Below are 18,862 nucleotides of genomic sequence, written 5' to 3'. Positions count from 1 at the left end.
CAGTCCGCTTGCAACAATCGACTCATCTGCTATATCTTGAACACTGTATGCAAACATATTTGTTGCATATATTTTATATTATACTAGCTGTCGCCCGCTACTCCGTACGCTTGGATAATTTTTTTTAATAAGTAGTCTATGTGGTCTTACAGGCTATGTTCTACATCTGTGCCAAATTTCATCAAGTTCCGTTGAACCATTTCGGAGATACCTTCTAACAAACATCCATCCAAACTTTCACATGTATATTAGTGAGATGTAGATCGGATACTTCTTTATCTTTTTTGACATTTCTGCAACATTAATTTGAACTCTTAAATGTTCTTAAATTAATCGATAAAAATAAGTGATATTGTCAGCCAGTTTTAAATATAATTTCTCATTTGTATTGAATTCTCGGAAGAAGCCAGCAGTCCATCTATCATCAGCCTAAAATCTTTGCATTGGAAGTTGTCCTGACGAATTTAAACCCATCTAATAGTGTCGAGTTGTGTGTTTATCTTTACAAGTGAAATTTCACCTACATTGTAATTAGTTATGGCAAGTTAAACACGGTTTTGGATAGGCATCGTTGATAATTCAACTGTTTCGACACACTTTTACATAAGAAATAATTTTGTATAAACAATTATTAATATTTTCTTTTAAACTTGGATTAATAATGTATGTACTATAAGAATAATATAATATTGATCGAATTTAATTCACTGATAACAGATCTATTACGAATATATTCGTGACATTTGCGAAATCTTATTTTTTAACGTCATAGATAAAATTTGTTTGAGAATTGTTGATTTGTATACAAATTTTGTCGTTAATCTATTGAAAACGTTTTGATAAATATTCATACTAGGTTTCCAGTACAATGTTTTTATCAAAATAATTTTGTTGTGTTTATTAAAGCGCCCTCTATAATTTTTTTTAAAAAACAATGTTTGCCTTAACGTACAAGCGCTTATCCTATCCACCGTAAGATGTCGCTACTAATTTATTTTCTTAAACATATTTTTCTTTTTTTTTCACAACTTTTGTTTTTGTTTAAAAAAAAATACAATATTTTTAATTATCAACTAATGTCTTTTTAATACATCTTTTCACTTTTAAATTTTTACATCGTTTAACATTTTGAACGAAATATGTTTTATATCTTCGCAATAGATGGCGCTTTTTATAACGCGTAAATTAAGTTAAATCTGGTTGTGATAATAAAACAAAAAGGAATCAGTGGCTTGAAAAATTTATTTGATTTTCTTTTAATTACATAATAACACTATGCTAAAATAAATACAGAAGTTGTATTGATATTTCCATCTTAATTATATGTTCAATTAAATAATTATGAATAATTCATTATAATATGTACGAAAATGTATTCGTAATAAAGCGTCTACCTTAATTATTTATTTACATTTACTATTACATTCGAGCAAACTTTTTATTTATAATTATGAAAAGGAATATTGTGGATAGAAAATTACATCACAATTTTGCGAATTACAAACTAGTAAATCGGATAATTTTTTAATAATTGTGTTTTTTATAATATAATAAGATATGCAATTAAATATTGTGATTATAACGTCGCCAATTTGATCATAGAATACAATGAGTAAAACATGATAAGTTTATTATTAATAATTACTTTCATTTAGATGTTTAAACGTCAGAGAGATCACCAAAAGAAGGCATATTAGTTACTTTTTATTATTACCTTATAAGTTTCTACCTTAATTTTTATCTGGCGACGTTTATAAAATTTTTATTCAGAAATAATTTTAGTCAATACACTTACTGTACTCATGTTTGGAAGAAGAGTTAGGACCCTTGGTGCCACATTGTGCCACGGTGTGGCAGCACTTGTATATGCAACCCGTATTAACAATACAATTTTAAGGAATATACAGTGAGAAGACAAAATGTTTGATATTAGCATAGCGAAGAACAATAAAAAAATTCAAACTTTGTATAAAAATAAGTGGATCAATGAACAAAATTCTTGTCGCTAAAATTCAACTGTGATTAGAAACATACTTCAAAAGCTTGAGGAATTATTGTTATTTCAACTATGTTATTTATATTCATTTACAATTTCTCTATTGTTTTTCGCAATACAATCTCATTAATATTATACTTATTTCTAATCGGCGAGCGAGTACCGCACTCCGGATTGCCTGCCAACACCGCCTCACTGTAGCACAATGGATATCATGTTAAAAACTGTCATTTGATATTAAATCCTTTGACGGTGAATCCATATCATTTAATTAAAATAATTCAAAGTTTTGATTGACATCATAACAGTTTTATACTTTTGTGAGAAAAAACATGAAAGTTCCAAATAAGACTTGTAAAACCATTTGATTGGATTCTTAAAAAAGTACAAAATAAAAAGTTTATCTTTTAAATATTGTACACTAAACGAGCGTTATAACAATACGGTATTAAGTATTAGAAGTTGCCCGCGCTTTGTTCGTGAGGAAAAAAAATCAAATAATAATTATAGCCTGTCACCCAGGGATAGTGTAGCTTCATAACAATGAAATTCAAATTATTCAAATCGCTCCAGTATTTTCGCAGCCTATTCGATGGAAAACAATCAAATCTTTCCTCTTTATTATTCGTTTAGATTCTAAAGACATGGATATACCGTCAGAAGAATATAATTTTATTAAAATATATAATTATCTGAGATCTATGTGTTAAAGGCACGCAATGTGTATATACAGAAAGTGCTCAGAGACTGACGTTGGCATGGCAATGTATTGTGCAATTGTTCCCATAACTATAACGAATCTTTAACACAATCAATTTAAAACACACGTATCTCCTACATGGTCTGTTTGTAATGTTCAATTAAAGTGCTGGATAAAAAACAAATAAATTAAATGACAAATAAAACTTCCTGACAAAATAGATTGCATTTCACAGCTTATTTGGTGATTGTGGAATGCGAAGATTTTATTTGTCAAATAAGTTTGAAGTAGCTTATTCAGGATTCACTCGAATATTGTGTAACGGGCCTTTTGTAAGGTAAATATAGATGTATGACATTTATAATAATGTCAAGGAGATAAAGAATAAAAATAATATAAAGTTAAAATACACAGAAAAGGATTTAGTTTATTTTTAAAGTTATGAATATCATTATCAAAGGTTTCTTTAGGTGGCTGCGCCAGCAGTGGAAGTTCTATCAAATTAAGTTATGATAACTTATTTTCGTAACGAATTAAGTTATGAGGACAATCGCACTTAATTTGTATGCTTAACGGAAGTACTGATATGTTAAAATCTTCATATATGATATATTCTTAATAATATATAAATAACTTTAATTTAATACTGAAAATAAAACGAAGCGATCTTTTTCATTAACTAATTTTGAATTAAATGATAAATAATTTCATTAAAAATAATATTTAATCTGTTTTAAACACGAATTTTGTTATTTGAACCTTTTAGGAAATAAAGCTCGATATACTTGATTAGGTGGTTGAACGGATAAAATAAATGAACTCATTAAAAAAATAAATGAAACAATTTTTAAATTTGGAACGCTTCGTTTCATTTCATTATCAAGCGAACACTCGGTGATTATACTGTAACACAAAGCCCAAGCTTTTATCATTTAAAATAGAATTATTTACAAAAAATATTAATATACGTGTGTGATTGCATCGCGTGATTTAATAATAATAATTAACTATAAAGATGGACTATCATGTTTTAAAATCGATATTTATTTTGAATATTTTCGATATAAATGTACATAAGGATATCTACAAACGTGATAATGAAAAGACCCTGTTTTAGTCTAACAAGACCTACTTAATAGACGAGCGATCGACGAGGGAACTTTTAATTATTTAATTTTATTTTACTGATTGAAAAATAAAATGAAACGAAATGAAACTCGTTTTATTTTATTTTCCATTTATTTAAATATAGTGTGTGTACAAATTATTGTTTTATTGTTGATGTTGAATCACAAAGATTCACTAGCTTTTTTAATAATTAACAGATTCGTTAATAATTTATTGTTCGTCTTCTATAAGTAATGTACTTATAATTTTAGAAATCATGGTAACTATTTTTCTTCCTCGTCGTTCGTCTTTAGGATCTATTATTATAGAAACAAGAAAATGTAGGTCTATTATTCAATATTAAGAGATTGCATAAATAATAATAAAAATTAACATCTACTCATTGAGTAGCTTCAGCGGTGTGGTAATGTGACTGATGATAGCGCCAAACCTGCGGTGGGGAATATTCCACGGGGACCTCTTGAGCAGTGCCGCCCGCACCCCACATCAACACCGTCTGCCGCGGTATCTCTGAAGGCTGAGTCTGTTGTAATCTCTCTTGCTCAGTAGACCCACTAGACCCACCCGGACTGGGCCCAGGCACCACACTGGGAGACCTTCTCTCCTGTCCAGTCACAGGACTCATATACCGACCAGTACTATCAACATACGTGTACTCCCTTGAAGGTGGCCTATGGTACGCCGGGGCCACCTCGTAACCGGGAGGTGGGGCTGGTTCTAGGAAGCCATTGGGCGCGTAAGGCGTGTAATGGTACGGGAGAGGTTTATATTGATGAAAGAGGTTATCCGCCGCTAAAAATCTATCATCCAGAGGCGGCGGTGCGTAATGCAACGCGGGTGCTGGCGGGTACTCTCCATAAGGGCCCGTATATGCGCCATTGAGGTTAGTATACGCTGCTGCAACAGCATCAGCAGCTAGGTAGTCAACTGGAGGAGGTGCTGGAGTAGAAGGAACTCTGCGTTTATTCCTGCAAGTTGAGAGGAAGTCGCGGAGCTGGGTCTTGTACCGTCTCGCGGCTCTTGGAGGTGTGGTAACTGTGGACTCACATCCCGATAGTTGTTCAGTTTCGGAGAAATATAGACTCGTAAGGCCAGTATCGAGGTAGCTCACTTTAAAATCCATTGTTCTTTTTCCTAAAAGATCTCTTCCCTCCTCTTCCCTGAAATGTTGAGAAAAAATTGTATAAAACAAATGGAAAAATTGAGAAATGTACAGAAAATGATGTATACATAATAAAAAATGTGACTTACATAAGCGGTCGGTGAGTACTGATGACGAAATCAGGCTTAGAGTTCTTATAAACGAGTCTGGAAGACGTCTGCAGCCACTGCCACTGACCATCCTTGGTTTGGAAACGATAAGCGATCATCCCTGATGCACCAGTCTTTAACACTGAAATGTTAATACATTTTGAATCAACTTTGTCTCCAGTCCCACTGTTTCTTTAGTTCATATTCTAAAAGATTAGCTGGTGAATGATACCTTATAAATTTTAGCATGTTTGTAGAGGTTTTAGGGCACAAATATTATAATACTTACACTCTTGGTGTGCGCTAGCCACGTAGGCCAGATCGTCGTAATGAACGAGGTCATAGCCGCCCATATTGGCAAGCTCAGCGTCCGTGTAACCCAGCAACATTTTGCCCCTGAAATAAACAACTGATAATTTACATATCGATCTTAAGGACGTTTGTACCAATGAGGGAAATATTTCCGTAGATCATGTGAATATGGATCGTAAATATTTTAACTCAATGGTAGGATAAATTTCTATAACAGGACGTTACGTTATATGGAATTACATAACGTCCTGTCTGTTGGAATTCTTAAGCCTTGTGTCAGACCGTGTCGATCGTTTTCAAGCATCAAAAACCCATAACATCACAAAGTATCAATAAACGCGTTGGTTACGCCGTCTCTCTTATTTGACAATTATACATTTTGTACGGAGCATTCGGTTTCGAACGAAAAAATAATTGATGGTTAAAATTATGCCTCGTCCGTTCCACTCGCTCTGTTACCTTGTATCCTGTTTGGTATTGTAGGCTCACAGGCTATTTTATCCCAATCAAAATCGACGGTACTATTTTAACCTCAGTCTAAATTGAAAATATTTCTTAAGGAACATTTTGTAATAAAGTTACATTGTTTTCTTTTTTAGTTTCATTATTTTTGAATATCATTTTCGTAATCTAATGAACAAAATGGATTAGGATCTTGTAGTTTCACATTATTGTATTGTTTACGTTATTTTTTAATTCCTAAGTCTTCGGCACTTGGTTATACTTACCTTTGGTCCATAGAGACTAGACAGAGATCGAGTTTGTGTTTACTCTTGAACATTACTTCTTTCTGTGGTATTTCTAGCAGGCTAGGAGGGCCGAACGGGGCGCAGATTGCGAACAAAGCAAGCGGAGGCTCTTCAGTCTTCTTGTTTTGACCGTGGAGAACTTTTATACGACCCCGAATATCAAGCCTCTGTTGAAGACATAAATATTGTTTCATCATTATTTACATCACCTTCACTTCAACCAGTTATGTTAAAATAATGAATAAGAACATTTTATTAGTACTAGAATTATAGTGTTAAAATTTCTATATAGCACATACCAGGAATCCAGAGGTGTTGTCAAGTAAACATCTAAATCGGACGGTGAAACTTCGTTCTAGAAGATGAGTTCGTTCTGGTCTGAGAACATCTTGGAGGGTTAGATTGCTAGATTCTGGTGATAAGAAAGAATTCCATAACAATTGCCGTTGCAACTCCTCTCTGTCTTCTGAATGCACCAACTCATATACCGATTGGTGGACTATGTCTGACTGTAATAAAAGAAAAAGAGAAAAATTTAATAATACAAACCTAGGAAGTCTAGAATTTAAAATAGATAAGGTAAAAACTGTTTGTTTATCATTATAAATGAGGAAGTAATTAACCAAATGACATCCAATTAAATCAAAGTAACGAGTTAAACGATTCATAACCAGCAAAGGGAAAAATATCAAAATGTGTAAAAAGAGCAAGTCATGAATGAACTGTAAATCAATAAACCATCGATAACCCTAGAAATCAATTCGTGCTACATCATTACGAAATCATCTGTAACGAAGACGGACATGTTAATTTTGGATTTCTCTAAAGCTATCAATAACCTTAATCATATAGTTTAAGGTATATTTTCGCTTGCAATCGTTTCATAGATATATTAAACACGTCATGTAACAAAAGCACGAGTAAATAATGCGGTAAATGCGCTGACAACAAATGATGCAAGTACAAAACTAATTGATAATCAATGGGGATCCCTCAGGGCACTATACTTGGCCCCCTTGTTTTGATGCTGTCATGTAAATGAATCATACGGATATAAAAATATTTCGTGAGCTTTACGTAGATAAAATGGGGTTCTATTAGGATGTGGGTACAAACATATTGCATTGGCATAAACGTCAGAGGATGATTTGTTGGGTAATTGGTTTTGGTACCTCGTGTTCCGGGGTCGAACATTGTTGCTATGGTAGTAAACTTTGTTTTGTTGATGTGGCATTCTTTATGAGATTTCTTTTTGTTTATTATATGATTCAATTTTTATTTTTGTAAGTTTATATAGTATTATGGTGCTATTGTCATTAACTTTTGGATTACTAAGAAATAATCATTATTACAAAAAAATCTATTTTAAACAATACTTCTTAAAATTATTCAGAAAGTATCTGTCGTCTGCGAGTTCGTCTCCGCGGAATGAAAAAAAATAATAATAAGTAGCCTATATAATCTTCCAGACTATGTTCTAGATCGGTGCCATTCATAAAGATCCATTGAGCCGTTCCTAAGATACCTTGAAGCAAACATCCATCCATTCAACCTAAGCTTTTGCATTTATAAGTAAAAGAATCAAAATCAATCAGAATCGCAACTTTTAGATACAATTCATTTGATGTTACAATACAGGAACAAACCCTAACGATCTTTCAAACTCAAGCTGGGCTTTAAAATTAATGGTCAATGAGCACCGCGGAGAATCCTATTATATCACCCCTCTGTTTATGACTTTTTACTTATTTAGCAGACCCCAAACGTGTAGTCTGAAAGCTCAACACCAGGTGGCATTGGTATCGATTTAGTTTATGATTCCATAATGTTTATAGTTTGTTACTTTTTAAATGAAGGGAGTTATAATGAATTATGTTTAATATGGTAATTATCTTCTTCACTACCCTATATTCCTTTATAATAAAAGTAATATTGATTGACTAGTAACACCTTACACTAAAAACTATTTGCATATATTTGATTTAGTTACATACTCGTTTTGTCTTTTTTTGGGCTTATTTTTTTAGTATAAATCGAGTTCGCCAAATAGCAGTCGTCGTCAATCGGGTTAGGTATAAGATTTATTTGAAATTAATAACCCATTAGGCGTATCCAAGATGTCTTGGAACATTAGAATTGTCTATAGTGTGTATACAATAAAAACATAGCATCTGTTCGGACCCTTACGTATCGGTGATCGTGCGCGTGCCGTGCGTCTGTCAGGAAGTGGCGAGTGGCCCGGCTCGATTTAATGATTTCCAAATCGATTTGTTTAATCGCTACTCACCCCTGCGGTGACGTACAAAGATTAACAAGAGAGTCGCTATTAGGTATTAAACAACTTGTAGGTGACTTATAATATTTATATTAATTTTGAAAGCAAAATTCAAGTAAAATTGTACACACGATGTATTTGGTTTCCTGATAACGAATTTTTTTTTTTTATATTTGTATGTCTGCAAGTCCGCATTAGTTCAAACTGTACTGGAACGATTTTGACGGAACTTTTATTGGATAGTAGCCTATGTATACGTTTGTATAATAATAACATTTTGTTTATATTTTTGGTTGGCAAACGATCAAGCGTCCACCTGGAGGAAGCCATGAACTAATTGTTATTACTTTTTCACAAACTTTATCTAGATCCACTATTCTAAATTATTAATAGGGTAAATCTGATTCTTCTTTAATCTTTGACAACGTAAAAGTTCAGGTAACAGTATTATTCGGTGATATAGAAAACAAAGGCGACTCAGAACATGGGGTGTAGGAAAATAAAATTTATACAGCTACGATTGTATTCCTCTGAAAGTTTTATAGCTTAGGGTTGGATTTGAGCAGAAATTGGGGGTTTTTAACTCTGATAGTAATATTTCACTGTGACTTTATTAGCTATGCGAAGGGCATTATTAATGATAGAAGTTTATATAAGCGCAGTTTTTGTATTTTTTTTATATTTCTTGATTTTAAATAGCATCATTGTTTGTACGTTTATTGGGTACTAGCGGTCGCCCGCGATTCCGTCCGCTCGGGATTAAAATAAAACAGAATTAGTACCCTATGTGTCCTTCAGAATATGTTCTACATCTACGTCAAATTTTATCGAGATTCGTTTAGCCGTTCTAGAGATACCATCAAACAGACATCCATCCATCTATCCATTTATCCAAAAATTCGCATTTATAATATTAGTAAAATTTTAAAACTACTTTTTTTTTTTAAATTTAATGTCACGAACACAAGCCTTTTATTGGCGAAACATTAAAAAAATTCAAGAGCCCTAAATTTTAATATTCCAGATTGTCATTTTTTTCTTCTTTTATATGACCGTTGTCTATAAAAAAATCAATTAAAGAGGTTGCATATATTACAACGGTTGAAGTGACATTTAGTTAATGTTATTACTAATATTTTAAAGCCTGGACATAGAATCTTAAACAATCTAGAATAAACATTACATCCATATTTGGCTGGCTAATGTCGACTTATGTATGTTTTTATATGTAAAGTTATTCAACATATACTATATGAATTATGTATAACATCGCAAGTAGCTATTGTTATGTTTTACAAGCTTTTAATTGTCCATTTCTTTACGACACAATTAGTTTTTTTTTTTAATTACATGGGTCAAAATTTTATCAGGTATGTTGCTTTGAGTCGCCTGTCGCCTTTAAGAATGTTGTTAAAATGTTTAATAGATTTACGAATAATTCTGATATTAAAAAAATATTAAAAAAAATTGGTGTATAATTTTCATATTGTACTCCTTATAGTGAATTTCAGTGCAGAAACTCTTGTATATTAATATATGTTGTCTCTTTCATTCACACGTAAAAAGTAGAGATAGCATATTTTTGAAAAATAACGGCTTCCAATTTGAAAATAGAACACTATAATTACAAATTCCAATTAACTGGTTAAATTATAAACAAAAGCAAGAACAAAGAAAAATAAACGAAAGCAATGAAAATATAACTGGCTGAAAATGTTGACGCAGTTTTTAGCAGTTATATTCCATTTGGCGATAAGGGCGCGATAAAAAAAAGAACTTTCGATAAACGGAGGGTAGTTTAATATAAGTTAAAGTCGTTTTAAGTACACTTATCGCGGTAATTAATATTTTTATGGTGCCAGTGCGCCGGGTGGATTGTTTCGAAAACGTCCCCGGGCTTCGTATATTTTGTTGATTAATACTATGCGCTATCATTTATTCAGGAAATTAGGTCATTTTTTACTTTAACCAAATGTTATAATTAATTAAGAGAAAATACGGAACACGCGTGTTAGATGGAATAAAGCGTTTGTTTATGACGCTGGGAATTAAGTACTTGTATTTTTTTTAATATTATTACTTGTAATCACGTTCTATGATGTATCAAAAGGTTTTAAATTAATGTACAGTCAGCTGCACAAATGTATACATATACGATGCTTTAGTAGCTTATATACGCTTTTGGTGTCAATAATATGTAAGTACGTGGTCATTCTTATGACCATAAATACATGCTACTGACGAATTTAAAAACATAAAAAAAATAAAAATCGAAGGTGTATACAAATGTCTAAAGTTTAGTAAATGTATACATATTGGCAGCTGACTGTACATTAACGTTTAACTAAGACTATAGTATACCATAGTATAGATTTCCCATACTGTTTTTGAATTACACTAAGCGTGGCCACTTAACAATTTTTATTTAGCCGTTAGCCAATTAAATTAATTAAATTGTTTACTGACCTGATGGAAACCGAGGTAGCTTTCAATGCTGTGCGTCGCGAAGAAAACCTCCCCCTCGCAAGTTAGGATCATCAGAAAACCGTTGAGAGCCTGCAAAGATATACATAAATAGTTTAATGTACAATAATTAACTGTATTTCTTAATACATTTTATTGTTTTTTTTTTACTGCAAGTAAAACTTAATTTCACCAACAACAATGACAGTTTGCTGTACTGACTGATTTTAAGTGGGAATCGAATTAAATTCCTTGACTGTACACACATCGAACAGCTTATGTATAGCTGGAACTAGGACATGGAAATATACAATTCATAATAGATTGTGGAAATTCAAACGATTTGCCAAACGAATAAAACAATTATTTTTATAAGTATGTTTAAAATTTCGCGAGAACCGGGCGACACGCGCCTGACTTACGACGTGACTTAGTCGTAAGACATAACGGATCTGTTTCCATTGTTAAACGATAAGATAATTATTAAAATTGAAATATGTTGTTGATATAAAATCAACTAGAGTTAATTATGAGATTAGTTTAGTATTGACTAAGTTTAATAAGTATATTAAATTATTTTGTACCAGGAAATAAGATTTAGGGACAGACTCACTTAATAAAGCCAATTAACTTAAAAATCAACATTCCAGGCCATGATTTGGTAATAACAATATGGTACACCAATCAAGTTTTGGCCGCAGGCTGACTTTATTTATTTAAAAATAAGCATTACTTTGCTATTTGATTTTAAATATAACATTAGATCCAAAATAATTGAATTAAAAATATTTTATTGATATTATCGTGCCGTATTGGACAGTGGAAACGCGTTTACGGTAAGTCGAAATCGTGAAATATTAAGTACGGGTCTGTTGCCTGTACTTATTTATGGCTTCGGCGGTCTCTATTGATTTATTATCGGACAATCCGCTTTAATTTATCGTCTCAACGTAATAGCTGCTAAAAAAGATAAGAAGCAAACTAAAATAGCTTGTAATACTGTTACAGTAGCATTTTGATAGAATTTATACATTTATCGCTATTCAGTACGCGCTAACAACTTTATCTTTAACTAGCAGTCTCCCGCAATGCCGTCCTCGCGGAATTACAAAAAAAATAATGGCTTATGAGTTCTTTCAGACTATGTTCTATATCTGTGCCAAATTTCAGTTAGATCCGTTCAGCTGTTCTGGAGATACCTCCTAACAAACATCCATCCATCCATGTAAACATTCGCATTCATAATATTAGCAAGATATATCTAAATTAGTAATTGCTAATTGGGTTTCGTTTTATCGTTCCTACTTCTGTTTAAGTCGGTTTGTGTAAATCTCAGCTTTACTAAGTTGACGTATGTCTGGTTGACCTGGGTTTTAGTCTTTAAATGTTTACCTGGAGGAACATCTCTCCGTCCGGCATGGCGTGGTCGTAGTGCACGTGGTCTCGGCGATGTGCGTGCATCTCCTCCTTCTCCTTGTGCATGACCACTGCAAAGAAACGCATATGTTTTATTGCTACACATATTATACAGGTTGTTCCAAAGTTGTACAGTAAATGTGGGTTAGTATTTGATACAGAAAAAATTATAAAATAAAATTGGCCTGAAATAAACACTTACACAAAATAAACCGAATATTTGACGATGTGGATACCAAAAAAGTCAAGTCTAAGTAAAAAAACATACTGTACACTCTCAGGGAAATATCATGTACCTACGCATATGTGAAAGATTCCAATCTGTCTCATTAATTAACAATGGGTTTCTGATACCAAAATCTCTGTATAAAACGTATAGTCATCTTTGTATATCGTATATTTGACAAAACGGAAATAACAGTATGTTTTAAAAAGGGTCACAGAAACCCACTATAACTATGATAATATCAAAGGGCAGACAAATTTATCTACCTACAGCTTAACTAATCAAGCATTTACATATGATGGTAACAAATAATAAACTTTATTCCTTTGGAATAAGGTAGAAAATAGATTAAAGTTCAACATGGTTTCGTATTGCAAATAGGCGTGTTTCATAATATGACAAATCAAATCTCGAATAGGGAAGCTGTGTAGAGGACAATTGATATTAAATTTAAATTCCATAGCAATAAGGTGTAATTTAGTTTGTCTATAAATGTACATAATATTTTAAGAGAACATAATGTTTTGCATATAGATATGTTTATTATCTAGTTGAATTGTAATGGCACGAGCTTGTGGTAATTATTTAGGTTATCATAATTTATGTAGTGGTTCCCATACTAGCTGTAGCAAGCGACTCCGTCCGCGCGGAATTAAAAAAAAACTATGCCAAATTTAAGCGAGATCCGTTGAGCTGTTCCGGTGATACGTTCAATTAAACATCCATCCATCTAAACAGTCGCATTTATAATAATATTAGTAAGATAGAAGTGAGCAATGATGAATAAGATATAAATTTTTTAGCAAATATCCATGTTCATGTATGTATTAAATATTTATATTTTAAACAAACAATGTAACAATCGTAACACAATATTCGCGATATTAAAATTAACAATAATAAAAAAAAACAACAGTCGCAAAGTCCCGCGCCCCGAGTGGCCAATTACTGTGCCGTGTGATGCGACATGTGGACGATAGTGAAGTTCCTAGATGTAATTATCGATAGTCGATACGCGCTTCAAAAATTGACGATTATCTAACTAGGAATCAATAGTCAATAATAAATGCAGCATTGAATTATAGTATAGGTATTCAATTTGAATTCTTTATTTTATAGAGCTTTTATTATTTATGCGATAAACAAAGAAAAACCTTGTAATGTATATTGTCTCAAAGTTACATTCTAGTCAAATAAATTTCACATATAAACCTAATTATCATAAACGTGATTTAAGATTCACAATTGTCGAAATTAAAATTCATCATCAACCTGCCCTTATCCCTATTGAGGGTCGGCACAGTATGTACTCCTCCATACATCTCTATCAGCCGTCATATCCAAAACTACCCCATTCCTACGCATGTCCTCTTTCGCACAGTAATTCCATACTTTTGTCGAAATTAAAACTGTTAAATATATAGACGAAAAAAATGTTCTCTGGGTTTTCTACCGTTGTATTAAATAAAACATGTAATAAAATAAAGTTCGAAATAATAAATGAACATAAATAAATAACGTATTAGCAGTTGTACATAGCTTTGGTCTCATTAACATTTCCATTACTTTCCTATCAATCGAATCTTAACAAGTTTGCATTATTTTTTATCATAATTAAACGTGTCAATAAATATTGGAATTTAAGACAGGACAAAAGCAAAGATAACTTTATTTTAGCAATTTAAACATGCAATTAAAGATGCGCGTAACTATCTGTAAATGTGAACAGGTGTCGATAAACAACAAGTTATCGTCTTCGAATCTTTAATTTTTATTTACAGTGCCATCTATTATTTATTTATAGAAGCTCGATTTATTGTTTTGCAAGTTTCAAAGATCGGGATAGTGCCGGTCTGTAATCGGTAAGATTTATCGATAACGTGGTGAGATACCTCACTAATCGGAGGTGAGGTGGGCTTATCACTCGTATGATCGCCATTATGTCGCCGACTATCGCGGATGAATTGTTTTTATTTTTATTTTCTATTTTTAAATTGAATATGACAATTTCCCTAATATCATGTTGTTTTTTTATGTATTTATACATGTTTATTGTTGTTTAGTTGTATCATATGTTACTAACATTATACATGCGAAAGTTTGCGATGTTTGTTAGAAGGTAGCACTATTTTTTAATTCCGCGCAGACGTAGTCTCAGGCGACATTTATTTATTGTATATTTTACAATTAAAGGGAACATACACGGGAAACTGCGCAGTGCCCCGACACGACTTCCTCAGTTTGGTTATTACACAAAAAGGTAACGGAAAAACGACGCATACCGACTTGAAGGTATCACTGACAACACATTTTGGTCCGTGTATGGCCGCTCTAAATGGAAATAAAGAATGCAGTTATGATGACGACTTTCACTTTTACCAACCACACGCGTCTCTAATTACTTAAAATTATGTTTTAATGACAAATCAAAGACGATTACTGTTTACTTAGTCATGCTACTGGTCGTACAATAAATATCGAAAAGACAAATTACAATCACGAATTCAATGTTACTCCTGTTCCGAGAGACATTCTCTATTGTACTACTGTCTTTAGAAATCTGAAATAGTAATTTCTCGTATGCCTAAACAGCTTTTTGATGAGCCAAGAGTAATTTCTAATTTTTTTAACTAGCTTTTATTTGTTTAAATTCGCAAAGAATTATATATTAACAGTGGTAGACGCCAGCAATAACCATCTGTTGCACGAATAGGTAAGCTCACTGCATTACCACGACCATTCAGAAGACAGACGTCTAGTGGAAGTAATTTCGCATGCCGTCTGATGAGTGTACGTCCCGGAGACCTAGTCGTCTTGCCTGGATGGGTAAGGGAAGAGGAATGATAAGGAATATTCTATTTTTGTGCATATCCTTCTCTGTAGATAGAGCATCCGAAACTGTGAATGTCTATGGGTAGCATTCGCTTGTTTGCCATCATATAATATATAAGAGCGTCGGTGGCTCAGGGGTCAAGCACTTGACTTGCAATCTGCAGGTCCTGGGTTCGAATCCCGCCATGTACCAATGTGTTTTTCGATTTCCGATTTACATATGTACATTTATCCGACGTTCTTACGGTGAAGGAAAACATCGTGATGCAACCTGCATATACCTGAGAAGCAATTCAAAGATATGTGTGAAGTCAACCAACCCACACTGGGCCACCGTGGTTGACTATGGCCTAGTCACCCTTAACTTACGGTAGGCTCCGAGCCCCTCGGTGGGGACGGATAGTGAGCTGATGATGATGAATATAAAAAAAAATATAAAAGGCATTGATATAAATATCACTATCTGTGCCATAATATTTGTGGACTCCTTTAAGGTATTATCTTGCATTCATTTATTTCATGTTTCACGCTCAACATGTCAACTAACGTATTCCACTTGCATTATAAATCCAAAAGCTAATTTTTCTAGTGGTCGCGTGTTTTTTTTTCTTGTGACACATTTATGAAACTCCTTTATTACAATGTTTATGCAAATCAGATTTAAAACAGTGTGACCATGTTCATAATATTTTCATGGAAAATGTAATTTTGTAATGAATAACATATAACATTTTATGAAAAAAGAAAGTGGACTGATGGTGATTTTCTTTTGTTTTATTTATAACAATATATATAATTTTACTTTCGTTGTACGTTTTTGTGCACTTATTTTGAGTATAGTGGTCTCTGTTCTTTCAAAGACAATGAGAGAGATGAAAATATTTTTAAATACAATACCCCCCCCCCCCTGGCGACGCTAAATACACAACACCGCTTACACCAGTACCAAAATGGCGGAAATCAAATAGGAACAAAACTTCACGGCTTATAGCCTGTCCATTTCCACAGGTACGGATGTAGGATGATCTTACTAATATTATAAATGTGAATGTTTAGATGGATGGAAGTTTGTTTGAAGGTATTTCCAGAACGGTTGAATAGATCTCTGTGAAATTTGGCATATACATGACAGCTAGTTTTACAATAAATACTTATTTAAAATTGTCTTTTTCGTATGAAGATATCCTGTAAACATAGTATGAAATAATCATAAGACTTCAAAAGGTTATTAGTCTGTCAGTGACGATAGAAACAATAACAAAGGTTAAGTTATAAGGTGGGTACAAAAGTCGATAATTGTCCTCAAGTCGCTCCAACTGATTGCTCGTTTAATAGTCGCCAGTCACGACACTCTACTTACAATCTTACCTAAGTTATAACTTAACCTTATTCTAATTAATTTTGATTAAAAAAAAAACATAAACTTATAAACATTGTCGTATATCTATATGACAAAACCAAGACAAGAATTGTATTTATATTAGGTAAATTAAGCGTGAATAGCCTAATGGTTTAGGATACGGATTTCCGATCACAAAGTCGGGGTTTCGAATCCCGCCATTCGACTATTGTCGTAAACCATATCTTAGCACAAGCCTAGAGCTTAGTTGGAATGGTAAAAGAAATATTAGTAAATTTACAAAAAATCTGCTAATATTAAAAAAAAATCATGGTAATGGAATTCAGTACCAAAGACAACTAGGGATTTAGATTTTATTTTCCTTACTCTGTGGTACACAAGGATCATAGGGTTGCCAAAACAATATCCTAGAGCTTTCATCCATTGAATCCTTTACAATTAAATAAAAAATAAAATAACCTATTTTTCCGCTTAAACAAAGGTGTTGAGGCGGCGGCTCGTAAACCGACCGAAAACAAAACAACGCATAACTCACCTGGGGCAATTAAAAGCTTATTTTGAGGGAGAACATCTGTCCGTAGCAACCGTTTTACAATATGGCACGTGGGGGCAACCCCGAGGTAGATCACCGTGACCTGTGCCCGGCCAACGGTGAAAAAAACTAATGTTACCAACCCTATTCACCGATTGAAGATATATCTAAATACTTGAAACACAACGACAGATGTCTAGAGGTCAACAACCTTGACTCTTCTTTTTTTCAATACTTTAAATCCCACCTTAAAGTTCAAGTAGTAAATTCAATATTTCAACCAACCCGCACTTGGCTAGCATGGTTGACTATGGCCTACTCACCCTTAACTTAGGGTAGGCTCTGAGCCCCCCGGTGGGGACGTATAGTGAGCTGATGATGATGATTTAAATGGTTTACGGTGGATCGACTATTGCAATTAAAGTATGATATACTAGCTGTTGCCCGCGACTCCGCCCGCGCAGTATTAGAAAAAAACTTGTTAGTTAGCCTATGCGTTTTATCAGACTATGCTCTACATCTATGTCAAATTTCAGCGAGATACATGCAACCGTTTAGGAGATACTTTCTAACAAACATCCATCTATCGAAACATTCGCATTTATATTAGTAAGATGTACATGAAATTCAATTGTGATCAAAGAATGCAATAATGTCTCAGAGTAGCTATTACAATTATCATAATAGTAAATAACCTTAATGTAAAGAGAAAAGTAAAAGAAAACATATTCTCATATTACATAGGTTTCATTAACACAAAAATACAATAAAATTTACCTAATAAAATATTTCACCATTTTAAAATACAACGAAACGCATCATTGTGTTACCTATTGGACTTGTAAATTATAAAATACATTTGTGATTACCATATCAAATTAACCCGAAGACATAAATCGGTATCCGTTCTGTACTAACCACTAATTCCTAAAGTAAACATTATCGATAACATTTCTCGTCGATGCTTAATAAATCAGCAGTAAAAGATGTCTCTATAAACTTCGTAGGCCTATCCGATGAGATAGCAACACTTCTACGCATCACAAATACAAAGGTTAGAGAGAGATGTAAATATTTTCAAGATTCGTAATAATTAAGGAGCAAAGAGGTTTTAAATCATTGCCTGTCAACGCTCCCTGTGGGAATCCACGAGAGTTATAGGATCCTTTATTCTAAATTTAAAATTACAATTTTGTAAACGCTTGGAATATTTTAAAAGGGCATATTGGTCTCTCGAGCCTTTATCATGAACGAGTGCCGTTGGGTTTATTGACCCCGTTAACAAACAATTTGATATGATTCTTGATGAATTTTTGAGCTTAATTTAAGTCATTATTTGAAAAAAAAAACACACAATTATCTTAGCTTAGTACTACTATATTAGACATCTCAATCTTACTTCTTATTTTATTAATATTATAAATGCGAATGCTTAGATGGATGGATGGATGTTTGGTTGAAGGTATCTCCGGAACGGCTCACTGGATTTTGATTAAATTTGGCACACAAGTAAAACATAGTCTGGAAGAACTCATAAGCTGTTTACTAAGTTTTATTTAATACCGCGCGAACGTTGTCGCGGGCAACAGCTAGTATGTTATAAATAAAGAAGGAAGATAGCT

At 33.0% G+C, this 18,862-nt stretch overlaps 1 protein-coding gene across 1 annotated transcript in view; it reads right to left on the bottom strand.

Annotated features, from left to right (window-relative positions):
• Window positions 1-4,009: 4,009 nt before the first annotated feature.
• ss (aryl hydrocarbon receptor spineless) overlaps window positions 4,010-18,862 on the bottom strand; it is a gene marked incomplete at its 5' end in the record, with an annotated part of 86,438 nt that continues 71,585 nt past the window's right edge. The window contains 7 exons of the mRNA XM_013310393.1: window positions 4,010-4,984; window positions 5,076-5,217; window positions 5,365-5,471; window positions 6,116-6,303; window positions 6,436-6,645; window positions 10,878-10,967; window positions 12,267-12,361. Coding sequence (XP_013165847.1) covers window positions 4,204-4,984; window positions 5,076-5,217; window positions 5,365-5,471; window positions 6,116-6,303; window positions 6,436-6,645; window positions 10,878-10,967; window positions 12,267-12,361 — 1,613 coding nt within the window. The remainder of the gene's footprint in view (window positions 4,985-5,075; window positions 5,218-5,364; window positions 5,472-6,115; window positions 6,304-6,435; window positions 6,646-10,877; window positions 10,968-12,266; window positions 12,362-18,862) is intronic.

The sequence above is a fragment of the Papilio xuthus genome, unplaced genomic scaffold (assembly GCF_000836235.2).
Source record: "Papilio xuthus unplaced genomic scaffold, Pxut_1.1 DF827714.1, whole genome shotgun sequence".
NCBI classification, from domain to species: domain Eukaryota; kingdom Metazoa; phylum Arthropoda; class Insecta; order Lepidoptera; family Papilionidae; genus Papilio; species Papilio xuthus.
Note: the sequence above shows the minus strand (reverse complement) of the source record. Positions and strands in the feature narration are given on the sequence as shown.